The 27,484-nt window shown below is 35.3% G+C and overlaps 1 protein-coding gene across 1 annotated transcript in view; it reads right to left on the bottom strand.

Annotated features, from left to right (window-relative positions):
• MIA2 (MIA SH3 domain ER export factor 2) overlaps window positions 1–20,452 on the bottom strand; it is an 82,744-nt gene extending 62,292 nt beyond the window's left edge. Inside the window, exons 1-7 of the mRNA XM_031678979.2 lie at window positions 20,439–20,452; window positions 17,507–17,622; window positions 15,355–15,488; window positions 13,164–13,250; window positions 9,095–10,325; window positions 2,713–2,931; window positions 2,506–2,606 (exon numbers count right to left, since the gene is read on the bottom strand). Coding sequence (XP_031534839.1) covers window positions 2,506–2,606; window positions 2,713–2,931; window positions 9,095–10,325; window positions 13,164–13,250; window positions 15,355–15,488; window positions 17,507–17,621 — 1,887 coding nt within the window. The 5' untranslated portion in view covers window position 17,622; window positions 20,439–20,452. The remainder of the gene's footprint in view (window positions 1–2,505; window positions 2,607–2,712; window positions 2,932–9,094; window positions 10,326–13,163; window positions 13,251–15,354; window positions 15,489–17,506; window positions 17,623–20,438) is intronic.
• Window positions 20,453–27,484: the final 7,032 nt, after the last annotated feature.

Genomic DNA, 27,484 nt, shown 5'->3' with positions numbered 1-27,484 from the left:
AATTACAAAATACAGTAGATAAAAAGTGGTATTGATTCCCATTACTTAAACCCTTCAGTGACAGTATGTTAGAAAATACGTACAGATACAGGAAGTATCTAACTGAAATTACCAGCGAATAGAAACGATTACTTGAAACATTTAGGTAAGAAGAAAAGGAAACCCTTTCACCTAAATTTAGCTGGAAAAATTGCTTAAATTGTCTATGTACTACAGCTATTCAAAACTATATTATGGGTGCTTAATAAACACACTAAGACTGTTAGAATTCCTGATCTGACAGAAACTCTTCAGAGCGTTTAGTCTTAACATTATGAACTTAAGCCTATAGAGGCCAAACAGTATAAGTAAGTGTAGAGAAATGAAAAATGCATGTCTATTCAATGCAGGGACTATCCGGCTTGAATTTCTTGTTGTCATAGAAAAATGGGAGACTATGTATTACAACCTTCCACTTTTTCAAGAGAACCCAGAAGTCCATATTTTTTATATAAATTCACCTTTTGAATGTTAGCAACTGGTTGGTTCATAATTTTTTAAACAATGCCCAAGCCAATTTTGACCAGTAGCCTGTCATCTAGTCTCAGCTACTGATGTTAGAGTTTTAAACCTGAGGCTCCCTCAGAGATTAAGTGACTTTTCAAGGTCACAAGATAATTGACATAAATTTAAATTTCATATTTTCATGTCTAAAGGATTTCAGCCAAAATGGTTCAAGTAAACTCTTTTTGGCTATTTTTATTGAGTCCACAAAAGTAAGCATACTTAGCATAGCCTTTATTAAATAAGCACTTTATATGAGAGGTGACTATGGTGTACTAACTAGTAATTCATTTTTTAATTTAGTAACTTCACTGGTATAATTTCTAGGGGAGGAGAATGAGAGAGAAGGGATATGTCAGTAGGACATACTAAAAAGTAGAATTAATTATTCTCCTTACTACATTCAATCAATCATTAAATCTAATGAATTCTATCTACAAAAGATCTATCTAGATTGTCCTTCCAATCATTTTAACAACCACTATCAGATATTAGGTTAAAGGTTAAAAATGTTGGCCAAACCCAACAGAATGTTTGTCTAAACTGCATGGTATTTTTTTTAAATCTTAATATTTGCCAGCATTAACAATCGGGACATTCACACCCAAAATACCCAGATTTCGAACTTTTCTTGAAATATCAAAAGATACAGCAAAAATCAGGCTGAACGTAAGTAGTAGCTACCTACATCCTTTGGAGAAAACATATACTCTCCAGTTGGTTACAATTCCCACTTTTACCTATGCTACAGTCATCACATTTGAGTTTATAAAGCCTGGTTTAGACCTCTAGTATTTATTTCCTGAACTAAAGCAATAACTTCTTGATTTGGCTCCCTGCCTCTGATCTTCACCCATTCAATCCTTATTTGACAATGTTGACAGACTTTATAAATGAAACTTCGTTTTACTCCCTATTTAAAATTCTTCAGTAGTGCCCCCATCATTTAAAAGATAGAGTTGAATTTCCTATCATAACATGAAAAGCTGTTTTTTATTTAATCCTAGTATACAACTTCAGTCTCCCCCTATATTCAATCAGACTGAATTGCTTATAGATTCTCCAAAAATACCAGGATCTCTCCCACTTATGTACTCTTAAAAATGCTCTCCCCTCAACCTGGAATGTTCATCCTTCCTTGCCTGCCTAACTCCTACTCTTCCTTCAGGATCACTCAAATAAGGTCTCCCCTGACATTTTTCCCAGGCTCCCCACTCTCTCTACCTACCACTTCCACTCAGTCTAATAGACAGCTCCTCCTATATATTCATTGCATCCTGTGGCTATTCCAGCACCGTACTACAATTACTGCTTTTCTTACCTGTGTCCTCCAACTAGAGTGAGTTCCTTGAAGGGAATCAGTGTTAAATTTCATCTTAAAATGTAAATAAGAACAAAAGTACTTCCTCAATTATTTACATAATAGCAATAGATGAGAAAAGGAACAAACATTTGTAAAAAGGCCTCCTATGTGCCGAGTACTACAGTACTTACAATAAATGAGTTGGAATTTAATAGGATTTACAATAAATGAAAAAGTAGATAGATTTTGGAATTTGTTATGACTTGATTAAATTTTGAGATACTAGTTGCTTTTGCAGGATCCTCATATTACACCATTTTGGGGTCACAGCTCTCATTCAAATACTAATAAGTTCAGATTAATTTTTATTTCTGAGTTAACTGTTAGTTTAATTTTCCCTGATTTGAAAAAAAGGAAGAAAAAAAAACCAATGCTCAAGATCAACAAAGCTTAAGGAAAAATTTTTTTAAAAATTGTTAATAATAGCCATGCAACAAATCATTCATGTAAGGAGAAAGCTTATATGTAAGATTTTACATAAAGATAAAAGTTATTTAACATTTAAATAGGGAGGATTCACTCAAATATAATTTTCAGCTGCTCCTATATTAATAAAGTAGGTAAAATCACTGAAAAAAAAATTTTAAAGGTCAACTTACCCTTTCTGTAAGAATTACAATTGGTGAAAACGCAGAATTCAGGAAATCATAAACATCAATTTGAAATAAATATTTCAAAATATGACACTCAGAAGCATCTTCTGTCGGTTCATAAATAAAAATATGTTAACATTTGATATGATGTAACTTTCGAATCTAATTTCTTCCTAAATGGCTGCATTAGAGAACATATAACCTGTTTCTTACCTTTCTGAACAATGTAATTTTGAGAAGACAAAGAGTAATCAATTGAAAAGATCTGGCTGTTTGGCAGGGAGTTTTCCACAGGTGTGTCTTTTTCTACCTGAGCAGGCCTTTCGGCATCTAGTGGTGTTTCCGATTTTTCATCATTACTTTTAGAAGATAGAGTTTTGAAATGTACTTCTTCAGGAATTTTCATAGGTAACTCTGTATTAGAGACCATATCTGCAAATAAATAAAGAGAAATGTTTGGGGATTTTTTGACACTTTCTTTGTTGTGGGCTTCCTATTTGTTTTCTAGGAAGGTCATTCTTTGAACCTTTGTGGTCCTTGTGCTACTTCATTATGGAAAGAATTCATTAAAACATAAATTTGTAGCCTGTGTTAGTTCCTACTGCTGACATAATAAATTACTACACATGTAGCAGCTTAAACAATACAAGTATATGCTCTTAGAATCCTGGAAATCAGAAACCCTAAAACCAAGGTGTTGGCAGGGCTGTGTTCCTTTTGGAGGCGCTAGAGGAGAATTCATTTCCTTGCCTATTCTACCTTCTGAAGGCCACCTTCTGAAGCATCCCTTGGCTCATGGCCCCATCTTTCATGCTCAAAGCCAGCAGTGCATCATCTAACCTCTCTCTCTTACTCTGACCCTCCTGCCTTCCTTCTGTAAGAAACCTTGTGATTATATTGGGCCCATTAGGATAATCTCTCCAGCTCAGGATGCTTAATTTAATCACATCTGCGAGCACATTTTTGCCATGTAAAGTAACAAATTCACAGTGTCTGGAGACTGAAGGGCCATTATTCAACCTACACATAGCCTTTCCCTTATTCTTTGACCTTTGAAGAATTTTTTAAACTGTATACGACTCTATTCTCTACACTGCCTAAAAATATTTTTTAAAAAACTAACATAACTATTACTAACAACCCTGTTACACCATGTAAAAGCTTATGACTATGCATTCAGACAGTAAATAGATCCCCATAGGATTTCACTGTTCTAAGATACAATTATCCAAGAAGGTGTAATATTTAAATGCTTGCAAGAAATATGTATTCCTGACACTCAAGAAAACTGGTGAGCTAGATTTTTCTTACTCTATTTGTTAGAGAACCAGAGAGTCAGAATGAACAAAATTATTTAGTTTCTACAGCCAACTTGAAAGTTAATTCTGTTTAGTAAATAGGACAAACTGAGCTAGTTGGATAAAGAAAGGCAATATTAGAATTTAACAGCAGTTAATTTCCAAGTTCTGAAATCTAATCCACTGGATCATGCATATCAACAACACATATTTGCTAATATGTACTATTAAACATAAAAGCCATTATCACTTAGTCTTTTAATGAGGTTACTCCAAAGGTGGAAGAACTGCCCGCTACTAAAGAAACTATATTAGTCGTTTGCACAGAAAGGTACCCATATTCTTAAGACATTTGAAACAAATTTGAAAATGATAAGGTACCAATCAAATGTCAGGTATTGAACTTTTCCCACTCTCTTGGAGCTTTAGTAATTTCAAATCTCAGTCTTTTTATTCCCTTTGTCCCGTGTCCAGTATATTATTGTATACCATATCATACATCATATATCATCTACTAAGTATATTACAAGAAACAGTGAATGAATAGAAGCCTCTTCAATCCCAAAATCAAATACATTCTTTATCTCAAGGGAAAATTTTGGAGGAAGATATAATTGAGAGCAATCCTTATTAGTTAGCACTGATAAAATGTTTTATATTTTAAAGCATATTATATTACTAGTTTACTAGAGTGTGTTGTGTAAAACAAATATCGATAATATAAATCCAAAACATTTTCTTGACATCATTATTTAAGTTATTTTAGGAATTATCCATTTATTTCAGAAATTATCAAGAAAAGATTGACAGCATTAAAATAACATTTTGTATGTTTGTGCTAGCTCAGTAGAGGGAAAACACTGATATTAGAACATAGGGGGAGGGTATAGGTCAGTGGTAGAGCACATGCTCAGCATGCTTGAAGCCCTGGGTTCAATCCCCAATACCTCCGCTGAAAAAATAAATAAACCTAATTCCTACCCCCCAAAATTTTAGATAAATAAATAGAACATAAAAATAACAACTATAATATATTCTCATACAATTGTTAGTAAAATACATGCTGCCATGAATATACACAAGTATATGCTTATTTTTCCTTCAGATACAATAACAGCATGAAGCTGTGCTGAAAAATCAAGTTAAAATCAATACTAAGTTGTGTTTTGAATTCTATTTCTATGCTATAAATGTGTCTGACAAAGTCAAAACTTCACAAGAGATTTTATGTTTCCTTAACTTGGTAATATCATGAAATTCACATATCGCTTCAGTAAGATAAGAGTGTCAAAAATTTCAGAAAGAAAACTCAAGAAATTATCAATATCATTGCTTTTTTTTTACAGAATTTATATAAATCTACACTATTAGATAAAAATGCATATTACTCAGCTGATAATATGATCATTACTTTAGGGAAAATGTAAGTTTTATTCTGCGTTTCAATTAAACAAGGCTGATAGAGGTTTAAATAAAATATTCTTGATTTTTCTACTGCTACATATTAAACATTTAAATGATTTACACCTTTAAACAAAAATACACCTGAGTTCAAATTTAGAATGAAGATATATATATGCACATCTTGAGAACTTTCATTTAACTAAGATTACCCTTCCCCAAAATTTAAAAAAAAAAGTTGAGACATTAAAATTTTCCATGTTTGTAATGTTGCATCATATATTTAGTGCATGCCATGTCAAAGAGCCATCAATTTAAGACAATTCAGTTTCCAAACAGTTTAAACTGATCACTTGATTGAATGAATTAAACAGGATTAAAAAAAATTTAACTAATCCTAGCCTGAAGTATAGTACTTAAGTAAATTGTGGGATTTATTTCTCGGTTACTTTTTAAGACAAAAGTAGAAAAGTATCAGTGCAGTCCTGAAAAACAGTATTAAAGAATAGTCCTAAGTGAATTATTCAATCTCTAACTCATTGTTATGAATTTAACACATTGCTTTGATGCTGTCAGTTGTTTAGCATCGTTTAAAAGATGAAAGTCCCAGCTGAGAAAACACATATCTGTAATTTAATAATGCCACCTGGGAACATTCAAGTGAAAATGAGCAATCAACTCAAGAGTCTGAATACAATAGGACTGTTGTAAATACAAGATTCAAAGAGTTATCTACATTAATGTTTAACGGCATTAGAGGATAAAAAGTTTATTCAACAATTAATTACACCAAATTTATATGTGGCTACATTGATTCCTTTAAGATACTATTTTAAACTGCATTTAAAATAAATATATGTTAAGAAAAATAAAAACTTCCTATAGTATTTTCATATTTAATTAGTTTTGAGGTATTAATTTCACATGACTTAAAGTTAAGCTTTAAAATTTACATTAGATACAGGTAAGACTTTCTTAAAACTGTTAATAAACAGAATTTTTATGTCAAATAAAATAATGAATAATTTTTCATATTTAACTGTACTTGAGAAATTCATTATTTAAGCTCAATTGAGTCCTCATAAAATAATTATTAATATTGTGATATAAATAACTGTTCCCTAATTTATCTGTTTTGCAAATTCTTATGTCAGCATATTAGTTTCTTTGTAAATGTGGTTATCTCACATCTCAACTTTTCACAAATATTGATTCAAGATCAGTGATTCATTTTTCTTATGTACTCCTAATTGAGTCAAGTTTCCATTTGGTATTCTCTAAAAGTTATTAAAATTATCCGAAAATACTGGCTGTTTTGACTATTTCTCCAATATCCAGAAAATAGAGTCTGTGGCCTTATCTGAATCCCCCTTTTAGTATTTTTTCTTTAAAACAAACTTTGCATGACTCCAGGTTGCTTTTCATTCAATTAATATTGAAATGTTTAAAATAACTCACTTTGTTTATATAGTAAAGACATACTTTTTTGAAACTTAAAGGAATTTCTGAATATTTTTATAAAAATCCCTCAAAACTAGTTTTATTTAATTCAAGTACAGTCAGTCTAAAATGTTGTATCAATTTCTGCTGCACAGCAATGTTTCAGTCATACAAATACATACATATATTCATTTTCATATTCTTTATCACTATAGGTTACAAGATATTGAATATAGTTCCCTGTGCTATACAGAAGAAACGTGTGTTTATTTTACATATAGTAGTTACTATCTGCAAATTGCAATAACTAGTTATAATTGCCTCAATGCCCTGTTCTCATTTGACTATTCATTAAGTTATTCATATTTAGAAATTCTCCCAGCATCACTATATGAAATGATAAATTCTACTAAAGTGATATTCAGAATGCCCTGGAGTTTCTATAAATAGGCTCTAAAATATTTTTATATATCTATATTTTGAATCTTCTATATTTCTGGGCCTGATACTGTTTTGCTTTGTTTTAGTCTCTCTTCTTTCCAATTATTCTTACATGCTTTTTCACAAATATTCCTTTAGGATCTAACAAGTTTAGAATAAAATAATTTCCTCTAGACTTTGACAATCTAGGTCTCTAAGGTTTTTCAGTGATGAAAATCATCACACCTACACCTTTCTTATTTAGAAAAGAGTTAGAATCTAAAGTATATTATTTGGTTAAGGATGTTGATCAAGTAAAAAACTTACATTTTGTAGAATATTAAGAAATGATGAAAGCAATCTAAATGTCCATTGACAAATTACTGGATAAAGAAGTTGTGGTATATTTATACAATGGAATAATACTTGGCCATAAAAAAGAATAAAATAATGCCATTTGCAGCAACAGGGATGGACTTAGAGATCATCATTCTAAGCGAAGTAATCCAGAAAAGAGAAAGAAAAATACCATATGATATCACTCAAGGAATCTTTAAAAAAAAAAGGAAAGGAAAGGAAAAATAGGACACTAATGAACTCATCTACAAAACAGAAACAGACTCACAGACATAGTAAACAATCTTATGGTTACTGGGGAAAGGGGTTGGGAAGGGTTAAATTTGGGAGTTTGAGATTGGCAAATGTTAACCACTATATATAAAACTAGATTAAAAAAACCAAATTTCTTCTTTATAGCACAGGAAACTATATTCAATATCTTATAATAACCTTTAATGAAAAAGAATGTGAAAAGAAATATATGTATATGCATGACTGCAACATTATGCTGTACACTAGAAATTGACACATTGCAACTGACTATACTTCAATTTGAAAAAAAAGAAAGAAAAGAAATGACATACAGTTCTTCTGAAACTTCAAAAAAATCAACTAGCTCTAATGGAAATGTGTTTGAGTTTTGCAACTGATTGTTGATCTCTTCTTGTGAAAGATTTCCTGTCATTCTGGGGTTCAACTATTTCTGTATTATTGGCCAATATTTGCTGAGTTTCTAATCTGTCCTTCATATAGACATCAGAATGGAGATATGGAAAAGTCATGTTATATAGTTCTTTACTTAAAATATAATCCACAGGCTTTTAGCCAAAGGAGAGCTAGATACCTGGATATGTAGATCTAGAAGTGTCCTCTGATACTCTGCTCTCTTCTGCTGCCCTCTGCTGAGCCCCCAGAACTGAGAAATTTGAGGGAGAAAGTTGAAAACTTTTTACATTATTTTTCTTGAGTTTCCTTATCATCTCATACACTTAAAGTAAACCCTGGTTCTTCTAGGGGAGGGGCGGGGAGGAGATACAGACCTAGAATAAAGTATCATTTAGGAATCAAGACTACTTTGAATTACTGAAGTCTTCCTTTGCTTAGGTTTCTAGGAACACCATTCAAATATAGCTGTACTGGGAAGGTGTAAATGAGCTAAAAAGTGAGTGTAAAGAAACAAAAGCCCTCACCTACCAGAACAGAAAATCAATGGACATTATTTTAAAAAGGTTAATCAAAGCAGAACAATATAAATATTTTACTTAGAAAACAAATGTAAATACTAAAAGAAATTTGCTTAAAAAAATAAGATAAATTATTATCCCTGGGACAGAGGTGTGAGTAGAGATGGACAGAGTGAACAGAAATTGCTTTTGCTTAAAAAAAAAAGCCTTAGCACTATTTATATTTTTTGACCTGTTTACATATAATATTTGATAAAAAATTTATTGTAAAATAACTTGAGATCTCCTTGAAATATCCATATATATCCAGTTATTTTTTCCCTTGAGATTTTACTTAATAATATTAAGATCTGTCCCAGAGTAAACTAGAAATTGAAAAAAGGGTGGTTAATAAGGTTGCTGTTGATTATTGAGTATTTTGAGAAATATGGATTCTTGGACTTCTTCATGTGATACACACTTTGAAAAATAAATTATGTTTTAGAAATAAATTACAGGTATTTTTATACTAACCTGATTGACTGTATCTGCTTTTCAACATCGTATCTTCCATATTATCTGTGGGGTAATTTTCAAGTGAAAATTCTTCTGTTTCATCATTTTCACCTACATTATTTTCATCCAATGTCTGCTTGGGAAATGGCAATTCTGTTTTCTTTGGAATGTTCTGGAAGTTCCAGGGGTTGTCAAAATTATACAAGAACTTTTTAAAATATGGTAAAGTATCCGAATCATCTGTTTTCTCTAAGACTCTTTCCTTGACTATTTGATCTTCAGTTTCCATAATTTTTATCATTTTTATTTCTTGTTCCTTATCAGGGTCAAATTCACTTGTTGGAGGATGTCCACCTTTATCTCCCCCACCTCCTTCTTCATTTTTTTCATCATCTGATGTAATTTTATCTTTATTAGCATATGCAAAACCTAACATACCAAAACCAAAGTCAAACCAACTTGGCTTGAGAATTGAGCTATCATTAATGACTGTGTCTTCTTTTTCTGTTGCCACTTCTGTACATGGAACTGTGGGTTCTTCCTCAGAGGATATGGAATTAGGAACATCTTGTAATGGTGGGTTGCTTTCTTCGGACAATAATTCATGCCCTGTACCCTCACCTCCAAAATCAAAATAACTTGTAAATCCACCACCAAACCAACCAGTGTCTTGAGGACTGAGAATGTGCTCTGACTCACTCATTAGCTCAGACTGCTGCTCTGGCACTGAATCAGATTCTGATTCAGATTCTTGCTTATGTTCTGTTTGGGACTCACCATTGTTTAATTCTTCTGAGTTGTTCTCTTCCACTGCTATTTTTCTACTTTGAAATGAGCTTTCTTGTAGAGGTTTAGTAACTGATTCAGAAGTCCTTCCATCAGCTTGATCCTTTCCAAATCCAAACCATCCTCTCACTTCAGGCACAGCTGAGGATGGTGGGACATGATCCACTTCTGGACTAGGATACTGTTCCGTACTTCCAGCTTTTACTGCTTCCCAGTCTTTTGATTCACTAGTACTTCTGACATCTTCAGGAGCCTCTGATGCTGGAAATTGATCTTCAAACAAAATACTTTCAAGAGTTGAATAAAAGCCAGGTTCTGTCTGAAAATCATTTTCATATACATTAGATTTGGGGTCTTTATTTTCTCCATATGGGTATATATTTTCACTGTTATCACTGTTTAATACACTATCTTCATTTTCAAATACGAAGCTTATTCCAAGAAGACAGAGAAAGTCAGATTCCTGAAAGAAAAAAAATTATGATTGACATTAATATACCAAAATTCCCTGTTTCTCCCTAAATCATTTTAAATGGATGAGTATGAATAGATAAACAATAAGGACCTACTGTATAGCACAGGGAACTATATTCAGTTTCTTGTAATGAGCTGTAATGGAAAAGAATCTGAATATATATATACATATGTGTATATACACACACACACACACTGAATGGCTTTGCTGTACGCCTGAAACTAACATTGTAAGTTGACTATACTTCAATAAAAAATAAGAATTAAAAAAATTTTTTTAATAAAATGGATGAGTATGATTTGCCCAAGACCACACAACTAGCTCAACAACAGAGCAAAAGCTAAAATCATGTATCTCCTAATCTCAAACACTTGTATCATAACTGGCTTGTTGGCGTTAATGTTATTGAACAGTTTGAGAAGCAGAGACAACCAAGGCTTTGTGTATATTCTGCAAATAAACTTTAATGAAAAGATGTACATGTCCACACAATCTTGCTCCTTGTAAGGGTACCTGAATGGACACATGCAGCTGTGCAGTGGTTTCAGGGTGTGGAATTTCACGGCACATGGTCACAACTCAGACAAACCAGAGACTCTAATGCATGAAGGCCTGGTCACAAGCTGCACTGAAATACTTAGACTTCTTTTATTGAGAAATTGCATGTAGCCAGTGGAGATAGGGATCCCCTTGCTCATCTCACAGAACAACCAAATCATCAAGAGGAAAAATGGTGGAGCGTTTTTTTTTCATCTGAAGGTGTGAAACAGTGATACACACTGCTCTTTGGATGGCACCAATATGAAATGAGAATAAAGCTCAGAATTTTTAAAAAGAAACTTCAGAATTGCAACTTTATACTATGTTTTTGGCACTGCGACAGAGTAGGTAATTAATAACAAACTCTGGAGCCAAGCTCCCTGGATTCAAATCTTGATCCTGACATTTACTTGCTCTGTGACCTTGGGTGAATTAGATGACTTTTCTATTTCTCCGTCTCCTCATCTGTAAAATGAGCATAATGACAATGCCTATCTTATCTATAGGGGTGTTGTGAGGACTAAATGAATCAAATACTTAAAATAGTAACCATCTCTAGTAAATACTAGCCTAACCTAACCCAAGGTCACACTACCCCAGATGAGCCAGTAATGCAAGGATAAAAAGCCCTAACCCCTTGCCTCTATTCAGGCCAACTCTGAAAGGCCATCCCAGCTTCAAATACCCTTATGGAATCACCTGAAACTTTTGTTGCAACTACATCACAGTTCAACTTCTCTGTCTGCCCAGTCCTGCTTTTTCTTTTGTTCTGTCACAGGTGCCATTCCCAAGAGTACTCTCCAGTAAACTTCTTGGATGCAAAGGTCCAGCTCAGAGGCTATTTTCCAGGGAACTTGACCTAAGACTTCGGGCCTTCCATATGACTACTGTGTGCCCTGCACTGTGCCAGGTGCTGGCATTCTACAGTAAACAACGGGAAAAAAATAATTATAAATTGTGATAAGTGCTCTGCAGGAAATGAACAGGAAGCTGGGATTAAAAAGCAGTAATTCCTTTAGAATCATCATGGAAGACCTCTCTGAGGCACTGACGTTTAAGCTGTGACCAGTAAGGTAAGAAGGAACTAGCCAAGTGAAGAATTTAGGGGAGGCATTCCAGAGGGACAGCCTATTTGGGTTTCTGGGCTGGGAGAGAGCTTGACGTGTTCTAAGAACAGTCATAGGCCAGTGTGGCCAGGAGCACCGTGAGTGAGGGGAGAGTGGTGAAGACAGGGTCAGCAGCGGGGCCAGAGGAGATCATGTAGGGCCGGGATAAGGAGTCAGGGCTTGAATCCAAGTTCAACAAAAAGCCATTAAAAGGCTTTAAACCAAACGCATGACATGATCTGCTTATTTTTATGTTCGTTTTGTATCTACAAGAACCATTGTCGTTCGGAGAATGAATTGGAAAAAGGCAAAAGTAGAGGTAAGGAGACCAGTAAGAAGCCTGCTGTACGGTTCTACTCAAGAGATTGTGAGGCCTTGAATGCGAGCTCTGGGGAAAGTGGAAATGAAGAGAAGACGGAACTGACAGGACCAGTGAACAGTTAATCCCAGACTTTGTGTTGGAAGAGAGCCAGATGATAGTTTACTGAACTAGGCAGACTCCCTTCACACTGACCTCATTTAAGGGAAATTGGCTTAACGTGGAATCTGAATTAAACAGGCTCATCAAATTCACATATTGAAGAGCCACCTTCTGATGCCCTTTCTCACTCTTAAGCCCAACATTATGAAGCCCATTTAAAACTCCAACAGCGAAAGAGACCTAGATATGAGATATGAGACCTAGACAGTGTGATGGGAAATAATAGGCTCTGTCCCAGTAGGACAATAACAACAGTAATGATATCTGACACTTATGTAGCACTTACTGAGTGCTGTTCTATGTGCTCTACACAGGCTCATTTTTCCTCAATAAATTTACGAGGTGGCACTACGTTATAATCATCATCTTCATTTTACAGAAGAGAAAACTAAAGCACGCCAGGCCACATAGCTACTGAGTGGCTGAGCCAGGCTTTGAACTCAGTCCACCTCCAGAATCCATGTTCTTAACCACTCCACCTCCTGTCTGTTAGTTTTCCGGAAGCAAAATCTTTGTCATCACCTTAGTCTTACCTAACTTTACTCACATCTCAAACTATTCTTAGAGTGAGTTCTCAGTCATAAGTTCTCTTATGGACCCACTATACAAGATGCATGACCAATGGGCACTTTCACTACAGAACACTGTTCCAGCCAAGACATTTTTAATTCAATTAATAACCGAAATGAGTTTACTCACTTTAGTTGATATTTGAACTTCCTCGGATATGAACACCTCTTCGATCTGGACTGCATCTCTGGGGAAATATCCAAAGTCCTTTCCTTTCTATCAAAATGGAGAACAAAGATTAGCAAGTAAGAGTGATCAAAGCAATAATAGCTATTGAGCCTAATTTTGTTTCATGTCCTTGACTTTCATCTATTTTAAATTACAAACATTAATTGGCTTTCATTTGCCACCTAAAAGAAAGTGAGTGAAATAGTATTCTTTTTGCTATTCAAAAGAACATTAATTTGAGGGAATAAAGGGCCAAGTTATAAAATGCCACTTTTTCAAATTTGAGAGGGAAAACCACTCATTTTCTTCCTTTTTCTGTTCTTTAATGACCTTTCTTGCCCAGGTGGACCATGGATTTACTCTAGCAACCTGGAATATCAGAAGGCAAGGGAATGGTAACAGTAGCCATGCTTGATGGAGCTGTGACATTTCAGCATTTTCAGGATGTCAAAATCAGGTAAGATGTTAAAACTCTGAAGGACCAAGATGGATTCATCAAGATGGTGAAGATCTATGAGTCCTCTAGGGGGGATTTGGTTCCATTCAACTCTTCTGAGGATACCTAGGTAACAAGAATCTTCTCAATCCCTTTTAAGTGCTTACAAGATGTCCCCCAGGAGTGAAGGCATCTCACAACCACTCTAAGCCCATTTCCTATACCTGTCAAAGTTTAAAGAACATATTTATTTTGGTCCTTTAATCCAGCATCATAGGAAAATGGATGGTTAAAGCTTTCAATTGAAAATAGGTTTGTATCTTATATTACATTATTATGCTTTAAAATGAAAAGATGCCATGAGAAATTTTACTCCCAAGCTGAACAAGTATAACCAGTCTGATACTTACATCATTTCCATATTGTGTATACATAAGACCTCTTTTTTTGTTGTTTGTTTCTTTTTTGAGGAGGGAAGGGAGGTAATTAGGTTTATTTATTCATTTATTTTTAGAGGAGGTAATGGAGATTGAATCCAGGACCCCGTGCCTGCTAGGCATGTACTCTACCACTTGAGCTGTATCTTCTTCCACACTAAGATTTCTTTCTTGTGTAGCCTCTGTGATCTTTATTTGAAGGAACAGAATCTATTTGGGTCTATCCTGCTTTTTAGCATCAGGGACTATATGACTGAACCTCTCCTTGGCCAGAATTGTTTGCCTGGACTTTGCAGCTCCCAAGATTTCCTACTGTTTGTGGTGCCTTAAACATACCACTTCTCTGTCTTGAATGCATTGGAGGTATGCAATGCAGGTATAAGAAAAATGACACAGGAGTTAACATAGAAGGAAAAGAAAGCATTCTTTCTTGTTTGCTCTGTGTGAAAATAGTATTTCTGCACAAAAGCAGCATGTACTTTGGTGTAGAACCAGGGAGAAGTTCCAAGCACACTTCATTTTGTGCATTAGATGTTTAATCCAGGCAGATACCCGTTTAAGAAACAACATTGTAGAGTTCACTTTGTCAGTTTCCAAATAGTTACAGCAACTGGAGAGCTGGAAGACTTACAACTGAGGTGTAATGGTGGGCCATCTTGGCCCTTCTGAGTTTAAACATCTTTCCTGTGGTATTTAGAGAGATGAGTCAGGCTTCTAGAATTTCAGTGTAATAGGACTTTTGGCCAAATAAAAGTTTCTCTCAGTTATTCCTTTTTTCCATGAAAAATTTATATACCTCATTTCCCTAGGCTACTAATCTTTCTGAGGCTCTCTTCAGCAATTCAGTCCTTTGTTTGCTCAGAAAGACACGCCTTTTAGTCTGATTAACTAAAACTTCCCAGTCTCTCTTAAACTTGGCCATTGGCAGCACCAAGAGATGGCTGGGGTTGCCTGGTCATCCCATAATCTCCATCGGCACCTCTAAAGTGTCTCCAAGTAAATATAAAACCTAAGTCCAAAAACTGTGCATGCTGTGTAAAAATAATTTAAAGGCACTATTAATCCTTCATTCCAGCCAGACTGCCTTCCCAGAAGCTACTTTTATAGAAATTCTGGAACCAACACCAAACATGGCCACTTTTTGTTTGTTTAAATATGTTTAAGGGTATATATATAAAGTGCTTTGAAATTCTTGAAGTTCCTCTAGAGATGAAAACCAGGCATCCTCGTGCAAGCTGGTGATTTATTCTGTATTCAGTTTATAAGATTAGATACTTACACTTCCTGCCCACAAATCTTCCCTTTCTCCTGCAAGTTTAACATAAACAGATATCTCTTCTCCCTTAGTGAAGTTCAGGTATCGACAGTCCGGTCCTCTGTAGTCTCTTGTGGCTAAGACCCTGCTTATTAAAGCTATGTAAACATGCAAAGAAAAACACACATTTTAAATTAAAATGTTCTTTATCCCCCTCCCATCTTGCCCTCCTCCAAAACATCCTCTGTATTTCCAGATGCTAATTTCTTCATCTCGTTGATGTCCTCAAAAACCTACATAGACTTCCCACTGCACAGAATCAATTGTATGCTCTTTGGACTGGTATCCAAGGCTGTCCATGACCTAGTCCTCCCTCCCTGTTTAAAATGACTTCCTCTTATTCCTCTACAGACAAGCTCGTCTATCCATTTTCCCTGGAATGTGTCATTATAATTCTTGTCAGTGGAAAGGGAAGGAAAAGATAATTAGTTTTCTTCTTGGCACCTACGATATTCAAGGCATCATGATAAGCTCTTTCATGCCTTATTATTATTATTATTATTATTATTATTATTATTATTATTATATCTCCAAAACAGACCTATGAGGTAAATAATCTCATCTTAGACTAACAAATGAGCTTTGACTAAGTCTCAAAGAGTTAGTTACACACATAGTAAATGGTGGAGCCAGATTTGCACTGAGATTCTTTTCACTGCAACATTTGCCTTCCATTTGCTGAACTTTTCTTTCTGCTCTTTCCTAAACCTTCCAAGAAACCCATCAGTCTCTCCTCATGGACAACTCACATCCTGCTTCCTCTAGGAGCCATCCCTAACTGGCCCAGCCTACTCTGCCCCTTCTCTGAATTTCAATGTTACCAACTATCCGTCTGTTGTTCACTGTTTACAGTTTCATGTTGACCTGTCTTGTCATTATCCACCAGAATGAATATTCCTGGAGGACAATAAACTTATCTTACATTTCATTTTATTTCTCTTAGATACACATCCCTCACCCCTAGACTCAGAATATATAATAGGCTCTTAATAACCATGAATGATCATAGCCACATATGCTAGATTTAGCCCTTCAACATATAAAGTAATATACATACCATATTAGCTGTCATAATTATACTAACATATAATATAAAAAAATTTTGATTGTCACACACTTAAAGTTAAAATAACAGTAGCAATTACTATAAACTTGAATGTTCTCTTTCCATGTTCCAGCCCTAAGGAAACTAAAAAGAGATTGTAAAGAAGGAAAGAAAGATGTTGATGATGATCATGATGATGATGATTATTATTATAATATATCACCTAGTAAACCTTTTCTGCATACTAAATTACATATCCAAATGATTAAGGAAATTATTTACTCATAAAAAATTTAAGTTATTTGTTTATACTAGTAATCATTTGCATTTTTAATTTACACGTGGTAAATTATAAGAAATTCTCACATACTGGAGAGAGAGAACATATTTAAAGCAATTCTAATATATTGGGATGCTATTCATTTTGTTCCATAATGCTAATGTCAGAAAATAAACAAAGTCCTTAAGTAATAAAATGAAAATTAATTTCCCTTTGTAGAAGATAGAGGAACTTTAATATTAAAGGATATGAATAAAACTATGTACTTTAACACTGATTTTAGTATTTTTGCATAATAAGTGAACACAGAAATGATTAATGTTTGATAAAGTTTAGACAATAAATCATGCTGGTTTGAAATAAAAACATTCCTAGAAAACTCATGAGAATCAGAAAGTTCTAATTGTGAAATAGAACTAAAAAAATGTAAAGGCTTCATAGAAACTATCAAATGGCTTGCTATCTTTTTTAATATAAATCAATTACACTTACCTTAAAAAAATAGTAAAAGTGCTGATTAGTTTGTTTTTGAGGTCTGGATAAATATCTTTATAATTTCTGATCATTTATATATCAGGCTGATCTTTTTCCCTTTGCATATTTACATTAAAAACTATCACAAAATGCTTTGCTTCCAGCATATCATTTTCATAGTGAGCTATACTTTATAATTACACCTATTTCTCAATGATATTAATGTTTATTTTTGTCATACTTGTTCACAATAACATTTTATATCATTTGAAAGCTTCATTTAAGAGGCAAAGTAGGAAAAAAGAAAAGCAACTTACTTTCACATTCCGAGTCACCACATTTTTTAAAGTCTGCCAGCAGTTTTTTGCCTTCCAGACACTTTGTCAGAGAAATAACCAAGAGGAGGATTCTGTGAACTCCAAGCTCCGCCATGCTAAAACAAGAAGGAATCCCAAACAAGAGTTAAACTGATTGTTTAGGCTGTAGATATGCCAGCCCAAACAGGAGACACCCCACTCTCTTTACTAAGTATTAAAGGAAAAGATTTCGGTTTTTTAAATCCCTTGTTAACTACATTTTTCTATCGGTGTTTACGCTTAACTTGAGGGACTCTCCGTTCTCAATCTGCAGTGTCTGCAGTGTCAGGTACCCAGGTTACACATAAGGGTTTAATAATTAACAGGAATTTTTAGTTGGAGTCATGTCTTATAAAGCTGGCCCAAGTGAAACTCTCTGGCTTAAAGGCACCTTGCACTCCACGGCACAATTCTTAAACAGGCCTCCACAAAAAGATATTTCATCTCTTTCCATTAAACTTTTTCAGCAAATCAGTTAAGAATTACATAGTATTTGCTGCGTGCAGATAGCAGCAAGAGAGGGTGAGGGTATAGCTCAAGAGGTAGAGCACATACTTAGCATGCACAAGGTCCTGGGTTCAATCCCTAGTACCTCCTCTGAAAATGAGGAAATAAATAAACCTAATTACCTCCCCTCCTCAAAAAACAAACAGACAGATAACAGCAAGAGTGGAGAAAGTATATAGTTATATGTAGAAGAAATAATAATTCATGTTAAAAGCATGATTTTTGAATATCATAATGAAAGTTATTTGAAAAAAATTCCATTTTCATATTTTAAAAACCCTCAGTGTTCTCTGAAGTTAAAATCTGTATTTAGTTAAGAGTAATAGTTAGAATGTGTTAACTACTCATTTTGTTCTAGGCACTATCTTAGGCAATTATGTGATCTAATTTTACTCTCACATCAACTCTCTGAGGTAGGTAATATTATCGTCCCCATTTCTGCATTATGAGGAAACTGAGGTACATAGACATACATTAGCTCACTGGCCCAGTGTCACATGGTGAGTGGAGAAGAAATTTAAACCCGGGGCTCTGCAACTTCTCCCACTCACAACCACTGTGCTTCAACACCGCATCATCTGCCACAGAAAGAGGTCTACTCTGTTTGCAACAGTACTATTCCAGAAAGAGCAGGCACAATGTCATTTTATATATTTGAAATTGTATGTATATTTTTGTACGTAGAGAATGAGAGAGAAATCTGAAAGAATCCTCCCCTATATGGTGGGAGTATATCATGTGAGTTCAAGTTGTACTCACTTTCTTCTTTGTACTTTTCTATATTGTTTGACTTTCTTTTTAAAAATCAGTGAACATAGGACATTTTAAAATATCAATAAAGTTATGAAAATCAAGTTAGTTGAATGTTATTGTCTCTTAAAAGGGATCAAATCCCTTTATTGGGAACTTTTGTGTAACACAGTAGATCTCAGTAGATTTTTGGAAACCGAGGTTGTCCTATTTCAATCCTGAGAAGATATCTTTCTCAGCCCTTCTTTGCAGTACCTTTCTCCAGGGTCTGGGCATGCCAGAGGACATGCGGTTCACAGAACTCAGTGCTTGAATGACACACCACTCCGGTCTGGTGCCTGAGCAAGCTAAAGTGAAAGACTTGCTTTCAAAGTCCCTCAGAAGAAAGTGTATTTTCTGTTTGTTTTCCAGAACCAATCATTAGTAGGAAGCCTGCTCTCTGAGATCAAAGATTTTTACATCCTTAGAAAGAATCTGACAGAGCCTGAGTTGGAGGCTCCTTTGGTTTCCAAGCAGAGCACTGCATAGCTGTACATCTGCACACTCAAAAAGTGTAGGTTCATTTCTTGAACACTTTCGCAAATCTGTAAACTATGTTGTCAAAGACAAAGAAGGACTGGCTCTTCAGCTTCAAATTTTGGCACAGAATTATTTACATAATCTATGATAGCAAATCAAGAATACTGAGTAATGAATGACTTTATCCTTTTCTGTATTCAGTATTTAAAATGTTACCACTAAATTCTGAACTAGTTAATTTAACTATGTTCTAAGATAAGAGGGAGAAGAACCTAGGTAAATTTTAATTTGCCTGGTAATTTGAGTCAAGAAAAACAAGAAAAAAAGCTCTTGCCTAAGATACCAGCTTGGAGAGATTTACTCCTGCCAGAAATGCTCCCACTTTCTTGCTATTTAATGCACTCAGATTATCTCATTTTATGTTCAGACCATTATTTAAATATACTTAAACAAGATATCTGAAAAAGAGGGAGCCCAATGTCAACTGTCTCTAACAGATCCAGACAAAGAGCTGGTACATAAAAGGGGTAAGAACATTCAGTTTAAAGAAACCAAAGTATCAATTTTCCCCTGTAAAAACAGTCTTGTTAACTAGCCACACATTATCTAATTGCTGATACATTTTGCAGCTCAAGTACTGTGTCAATATTAAAATATAATACTGCTACTGAGGAAGACTTCATGGTAACTCTGTCAAGAATACTGATTTGCAAGGCTATACCTTTCTTCAGAAACCATACAGGAGGTAAGAGTGCCCACCACGTAAAGCTTAAGAATCAATCATCAAAGCCACACATGTTCAAAATCTTGGAGACAATATCACAAAGCAACACTGTCCATGAGAATATAGAGACATATTCACGAGTGCTGCACTTCTACTGGTTGGTGATGTTATTTCTAGTACTATATAGTACTATCTTTTCTCTTAATACCTCAGATTTCCTGAAGCAGGAACATATTTCTTCACCAGCTGCCTCTTACTCTGGCAGTTTATAAGACAAAGAAACTTGATTACAGTAGTCCTGCCTTATCCACGGTTTCAAGTTCCATGGTTTCAGTTACCCTTGGTCAACGGAGGTCTGAAAATATTAAATTGAAAATTCCAGAAATAACTCACAGGTTTTAAATTGCGCACCATTCTAGGTAGTGGGATGAAGCTCATGCTGTCTGCTCCCTCCTGCTCGGTCATGAATTATCCCTTTGTGCAGCACATCCTGCCCGTCACTCCCTCAGCTGTCTTGGTTATCAGATCGTCTGTCAAGATATCACAGTGCTTGTGTTCAAGGAGTCCTTGGTTTCCTTAATAATGTCATCAAAGCGCAAGAATAGTGATACTGGCAATTTGGATATGCCAAAGAGAAACTGTAAAGTGCTCCCTTTAAGTGAAAAGGTGAACATTCTTGACTTAATAAGGGAAGAAGTAAAAGTCATATGCTGAAGTTGTTAAGATAGACGGTAAGAATGAATCTTCTATCAGGAAGCCGTGAAGAAGGAAAAAGAAGTTTGCGCTAGTTTTGCTATCACACCTCAAATTGCAAAAGTTATGACCATATAGTGTGTAAGTGCTTAGTTAAGATGGAAAAAGCATATATGATATCATTTATATGTGGAATCTAAAAAGAAAGATACAAATAAACGTATTTACAAAACAGAAACAGACTCAGACATAGAAAACAAACTCATGGTTACCAGGGAGGGAAAGGGGTAGGAAAGGATAAATTGGGAGTTCGAGATACACAAGTTTATACCACATAGCACAGGGAACTATATACAATATCCTTTAGTAACCTATAATGAAAAAAATACATGTATGTATGTGGATGACTGAAACATTACGCTATACACCAGAAATGGACAAAACATTGTAAACTGACTATATTTCAGTTTTCTAAAAAGACGGAAAAGGCATTAAATTTGTACAATAAGAAATGTTGAAAGAGACCACTTCACATAACTTTTATTACAATATATCATTATAAAAAACACAAAAAAGTTGTTATAATTGTTCTATTTTTTATTATTATTGTTTATCTCTTACTGTGCCTAATTCGTAAATTAACTTTATCGTAGGTATGTATTCATAGAAAAAGACATTGCATGTATGGGGTTCAGTACTATCCATGGTTTCAGGCATACACTGGGGGTCTTGGAATGTGTCCCCTACGGATTAAGGAGGACTCCTGTAGAAGGTACTTGGAATAAGTTGAACTAATTAAGCTGGGGTACTTCTTATTAGGGAGGGGGGCACCAGAACAGAGCCTTTGGAAACAGTTCCCATGATAGACAGCTGCACAGTGATAGATAAGGCCCAGGAGAGACTGAAATCAAACCGGTGTGGAAGACATGGAGACAGCCCCCACATCCCATCTTCAAGGTAAGACTTTCTCCCCAGCTGCAGGGAGTGCAGTTATCAGACAGCCTCTGGCTGGCGGCTACTTCCAGGTCTGCCTCAGCCGCAGAGAGCCACCTTACCCAAGATCACCCCTTCGTGGGTGATCTAGTGAATAAATGACAAGGGAGTACAAGGCAGGATCATTTCAGCCTAACGTGAGACACTCTGATCTGCATTCCTCACTCCTGGGCTCCTTGTTGGGTTGACTGAAGCTCTGGAGAGCCTGCATTGCAGTTTGGTTTCCCCTTCTGCCCATTCCTTCTTTCTCTTCCTTCCTTTCATAGTGTTGATCCCTTAAACCCAAAAATCCGTCTCAGCATTTACTTCTAGAGGACCCAACCTCAGAAGCTAATGATCCACAGATGCAAAAAGAGGAGATGGCAGAACTTGCACATTTTGGCCCATTGTTGGTGTTAGTCACCCCATGGCTCTTGTCACTTCTTGTTTTTGTGTTGCTGAAGGCCATGTTTTAATTCTGCCCACTTTTTCTCATTCTGTCTCTCAGTCAGAGTTCTACCAGGAAACAGATGGGTATTCCATTTTGAGGGATGGCATTCTTCAGTGATCGAGGAGTTTCTAATGGACTATTAACAAAGGTATGGGCAGGGTTAAGAGAGATCAGCAAGGCATGTAAAATCTGCAGGCACGAAGGAACAGTACCCACAGCCTGGGAGAGAATCATGGGAAAGGACGGCCCAACAGGCACTTGAAGCCTCCAGTAAAGGAACTCAGTCAAGAAAACTTCACTCTTCATTCTGATCTCCTGATTGTACTTCCCATTGGCCAAACCCAGCTAGCTGCCAGAGGATAAGGGAAACTCTGGAGCAGTTTAAAAAGTCTGTATTCTAGGGATGCAGAGCAGAGCAGCAATAGTGGATTGGCAGGAGCAGAAAGATACACTGTCATTATTCCTTTACCGTGTGTTTTTGACTAATAGTATGCCACATCTTCTGTATCCAAGATGGTGTGTATGTGATATTTGCTTATCAGGGGACAGAATTGATTAGTGTCATCAGCTGATAGGATGGGAATCTAATGCTTATTGAGTACCAACTTTGTACCAATGAGCTTACTATTTCACAGACAAAACTCATCTTCCAGGACATGTATTTTTTTTTATTGAATGCCAACAGTGTGTCAGGCATTATTCTAGAGACTGGAGGCACAAGAGTGAACAGGACAAAGTCCTTGCTCTCATGGACCTTGTACGCTACTGAAGGGAGACAGACAAGAATAAACAAACAAATGAACAAGATAACTGCAGGTAGTGATAAGTTATTACAGAGAAGTTGTCTGCCTAGATAAAATTGTCAGGAAAGGCATCTCTGGACAGTGACATTTGATTTAAGATGGAGGAGTAGGAAGGTAGAATATTCTGAACAGAGGGAAGAATTAACGAGAAAGTCATTCTTCATTGTCTGAAGTTAGATTGCCAAAGATTTAAAAAAAAAAGGAAAGAGCCATATTGGATGTATTCTAGTGTGTCAGAAACAAAACTCTAAAGGGAAACCAACTTGGTATATATAATCAAGAAATGTAAAGGTAAATGGAGAGTGGTCGGAGATGAAGTGGGAGACACAGACAGAAGTCCAACCATGCAGGGCATTTTAGCTGTGGAAATACATGTGAGCTTTAATCTAAGTACAATGGGGAAGTCACAGGAAGTTTTAAGGAAGAGAATGATATTGTGTTTTTAATCATGTAACTTCACTTTTTTGCTTTATTTACTCCTACTTATTCTTCAAGTCTCTTAGGTTGCATCACTTACTGAATATATCACTCAATAACTTTTTATTGAATGAATGAATGAATGAATGAACAAATACATTCATCAATGAATATAAATGAATTGATTTCTTTTCAAGGTCAAGGTTCTTCATGCCTCATTACTAAATGAAATTCTATCTTCAGCTGTGTAGCTCAGCTGCTTCTCTTTCATTTCAAAATGAAAGTCAAGTAATTGCTTTGATTAAATTTTCTCTTGTGTAAAACAAAATTTGACATAAAGGATTGGATCTCATATTTATCTTTGTCACTGGGTTGTTATTAGTAACAGCAGTAAAAAGTCTAAAATATCTAGCAAGCAAAACTACAAAAAGCCTTTGTATCCCAAATACCATAGACAAGTTGCTAAATATGAGTAGGTTAATGAGCAACAGTATGGAAATATTTAGTATACCTAGTAATTTCCAATCATCAATAGCCTGAGTGTCTTTTAAGAATCCATATAGCAGCAACAAGGATGGACCTAGAGATGGTCATACTAAGCGAAGTAAGTCAGACAGAGAAAGACAAATGTATCACTTATATGTGGAATCTAAAAAACATGACACAAATGAACTTATTTACAAAAACTGAAACAGGCTCATAGACATAGAAAAAAAATTTATGGTTATCAGAGGGCAAAGGGCAAGGTGGTGTTAATTAGGAGTTTGGGATTAGCAGATACAAACTACTATATATAAAATAGATAAACAACAAGGATCTACTATATATCACAGGGAATTATATTCAATAACTTGTAATAACCTATAATGAAAAAGAATATTAAAAACTGTATATATACACACATACAACTCAAATCACTATTCTGTACACCAGAAACTAACACAACATTGTAAATCAACTATACTTCAATGAAAAAACAAAAATAAAGAACTCACATGAATCAATTGTATATATTCTTACATGATCTCCTCCAAAATCATCCTTCTTCACTCCCTGCTGCCATCCTTTCCCCATTTACATACCATTTCCGTCTTGCCTCTTTTAGTGTCCATGTCCATAAGTGTCTCATGACCCTAAGCTTCTTTAAGAAAAAAATAAACTAACTCATCAAAAAAATCAGCAACTTCATGTTTATACCTCACCCACATATTAAATTTTACAAGAGTTTATAGAAAAAAATTTCTGCATGGAAATGAATAGACAAGTCCTTTGTAATTATTATTTATCTATTATTTACTTTATCCATTTCTTTCAAAGATGTATAGAATAATAGATCTGATGCTTTCCTTATTTTTCCCTTTCCCTTCTTCCATATTCCCTAGGACATAGGCATAAATGCCCCCTCTGCTAGGACTTGGCAAACTACTTAGCCTCTTGAAGCCTCAAGGTCTTTGTTCACGGAATGAGAGACTTGCACTAACAACATTTACAAGTCTTTTCAGCTCAGACATTGTGATTTCTTTGAAATCTCACGGACTCCTGCAATCAGAACGTCAACTTAGACTTAGTGAAACTTCTGTGAATGAGGAGGCCACTCTTGATTTCTAAAACTCAATTACCACAGATAAGAAAGGAAGGAAGGAAGGAAAGAAGAAGGAAGGAAGGAAGTAGGTATATAGATGCATCCCACTATGTTAGATACAAGGGGATTGAGATGTGAAAATACCATTAAATAGTAACATTCAACAAAAGGTGCACTCATTCTCTTATTTAACAAAAAGATTTTGAGTGCCTTCTATGCCCCGGGAACTGTGCGAGGCATATGGAGCACATGGGGAACAAAGTAGACAGTGCCCTGGCCACCCGGAGAGATTATAACCTATGGGGGAAGACAAACAAGACAACGAAATTCAAGACTGTGAAGGATATATTCAGGATTGCTGATCAATTCATTGCAAAGTGAGGGAGAAGAGAAAGCAAAGGATGACTCTCCATTTCTTAGTTGGACAAGTGAGAGAACACGGTACTGCCATTTACCAAGACAGGAGCACAGGAGAGGAGCAGGTTTGGAAGAGAGGAAGATCAGTGGTTTAAGGACATGCTAAGTGAATGAAAGTAAAGCAATGTAAATTATTTGCAGGAAAAAAAAATTCAGTGGTTTTGGAAAATTGTATGTCAGCCTGTTTTCAGAAGGCTTACTTTTTATTTTAAAATAATTTTAGATCTTCAGGAAAGTTGTAATTACTTTGTGAATACTGGCCTCACCCCCTGGGTGACCTCCTGGAGCAGAAGGGACTGGAGATGAAATGGATGCAGCAGGCTGCACCCTAATTCAAGTACACATGTTTATTTTTCTCCTGAGTCTGTGTCTACAGGCTAACACTCAATGACTCACCACACATAAGCCTACTATTTAGTTAAAAAAACAACAAAAATGCACAGTCTGACTAACTTCAAGATAAGCATTTGGTACCATTTTTAACTCATCAAATTCTATTAACAATGTACAGCTGCTGATGAAAACAACCAGAAACCATTTGAGAAGGTGATTTCCAAGGCTTTTCCCACCAATCAGAATTAATCCGCTAAATCTAATACAATTACACTACCAAATACACCCATCCTTTTAGCCTCAGGAATAACCATGACTTGAGCTCACCTTCGCTTCATAGAAGGCAATCATGTAACAAATGCCTCGAGCATTTTGTATTACTGTCACCTTAGGAGTTTATTTTACATTTCCTAAAGACAAAATGTTTTCAAACGCTATCTACCATGTATATGAGTCTACATTTCTCATTTCAACAGGACTTCACAGACCAACCTTCTTAAACATATGTTTCCTCCACCAACAATATTTTACTTTACATCAAATCAATAGGATCCAGGGCAATTTTTACTGACTTATAAAGTCTTTGTGGGGGAAGTTTGCAAGTTGAGATCCCGGAAACACGTGGCATGATGTCATCCAGGCTAGTCAGTCTGAGAAGCTGATAACTTGTGACTTTTTTCTGTAGATCATGTGGGATTATGTTTTATTTATTTATCTCTTACAATGTGATAAAAGAGATTGAGAATTCATCTTCACAAGGCACTCTAATTTGGAAGTTTCTAGAATTATCTGAGTGTTATGATTATTATGGTTGGTTTAGGAATAACAAATTTCCTTTCTAGTTATAAAGTTTAAAAGTATGTTAATTATGTCCTTGTTCACTTTACAACATTGAGATCTTGATACCTCTGAAGGAGACTCCAAAGGGTCTCTACTACTATATCAACTTTACTGTTCTTAATAATTTTTTCAGTCTACATGAGTTACCCCCCTGGTCTGATCAGTCCTCTATAACTGGAGGAACATCTGATATCAACTCTCAGTTAACTTCATTAATAATGTGAATAACTAAGTTATTGATACTTGTATTTGGAACACATTGTGAGAGCCTGGGAAATAATTGCCATAACTTTTCTAGCAACATTTCTCTTAAACTTATATTAAAATAAATTTATATTCACACATATGTGCACATATGTGAACTGATGGCAAAAAAGAACCATCTTAAGGTAATCTTGAGGGCAAGATAAATTTTACTGGGATTTTAAGTTTCCTGCAAATAACGACGGAAGTGAAAATTCACATTACGACCATTAGATACAATGACTAAGCTTGACTCTGTTATAACTTCTAATATGTCTTCAAGATCTCATACCTATGCCATCTTAAATATCTCATTCCCAAAGGCCTCAGGGCAGAAATTCTGCATCTTTGCACATTTCAGCATTTAAAGCCCTTGTGATTGATCCTCTTGAACTTTTAAGTATGTGCATTATTAGAAACAACATTACATTGCCATTAGTATAGCTATTAGGCATATGACTCCGTGACTCACCTGGAAAAGACAAATTGCAGAGATAGCCCTTTGAACTCTTGAAAGAGTAATGAATCACTCTACAGACATCTTGTGTGATTATCGCTCTTTATGGCCTTAATTTCCTCCTCTTACCCATACCCCACTTGCTCCTTCAAAAAAGTACAACTTCAGCTTTGTGGAACACTGGTAGCGTTGATATGAACCTAAAATTCCAAACCAGATATGATTTATCAC

This window comes from Vicugna pacos, chromosome 6 (genome assembly GCF_048564905.1).
Source record: "Vicugna pacos chromosome 6, VicPac4, whole genome shotgun sequence".
In the NCBI taxonomy this organism is placed as follows: domain Eukaryota; kingdom Metazoa; phylum Chordata; class Mammalia; order Artiodactyla; family Camelidae; genus Vicugna; species Vicugna pacos.
Note: the sequence above shows the minus strand (reverse complement) of the source record. Positions and strands in the feature narration are given on the sequence as shown.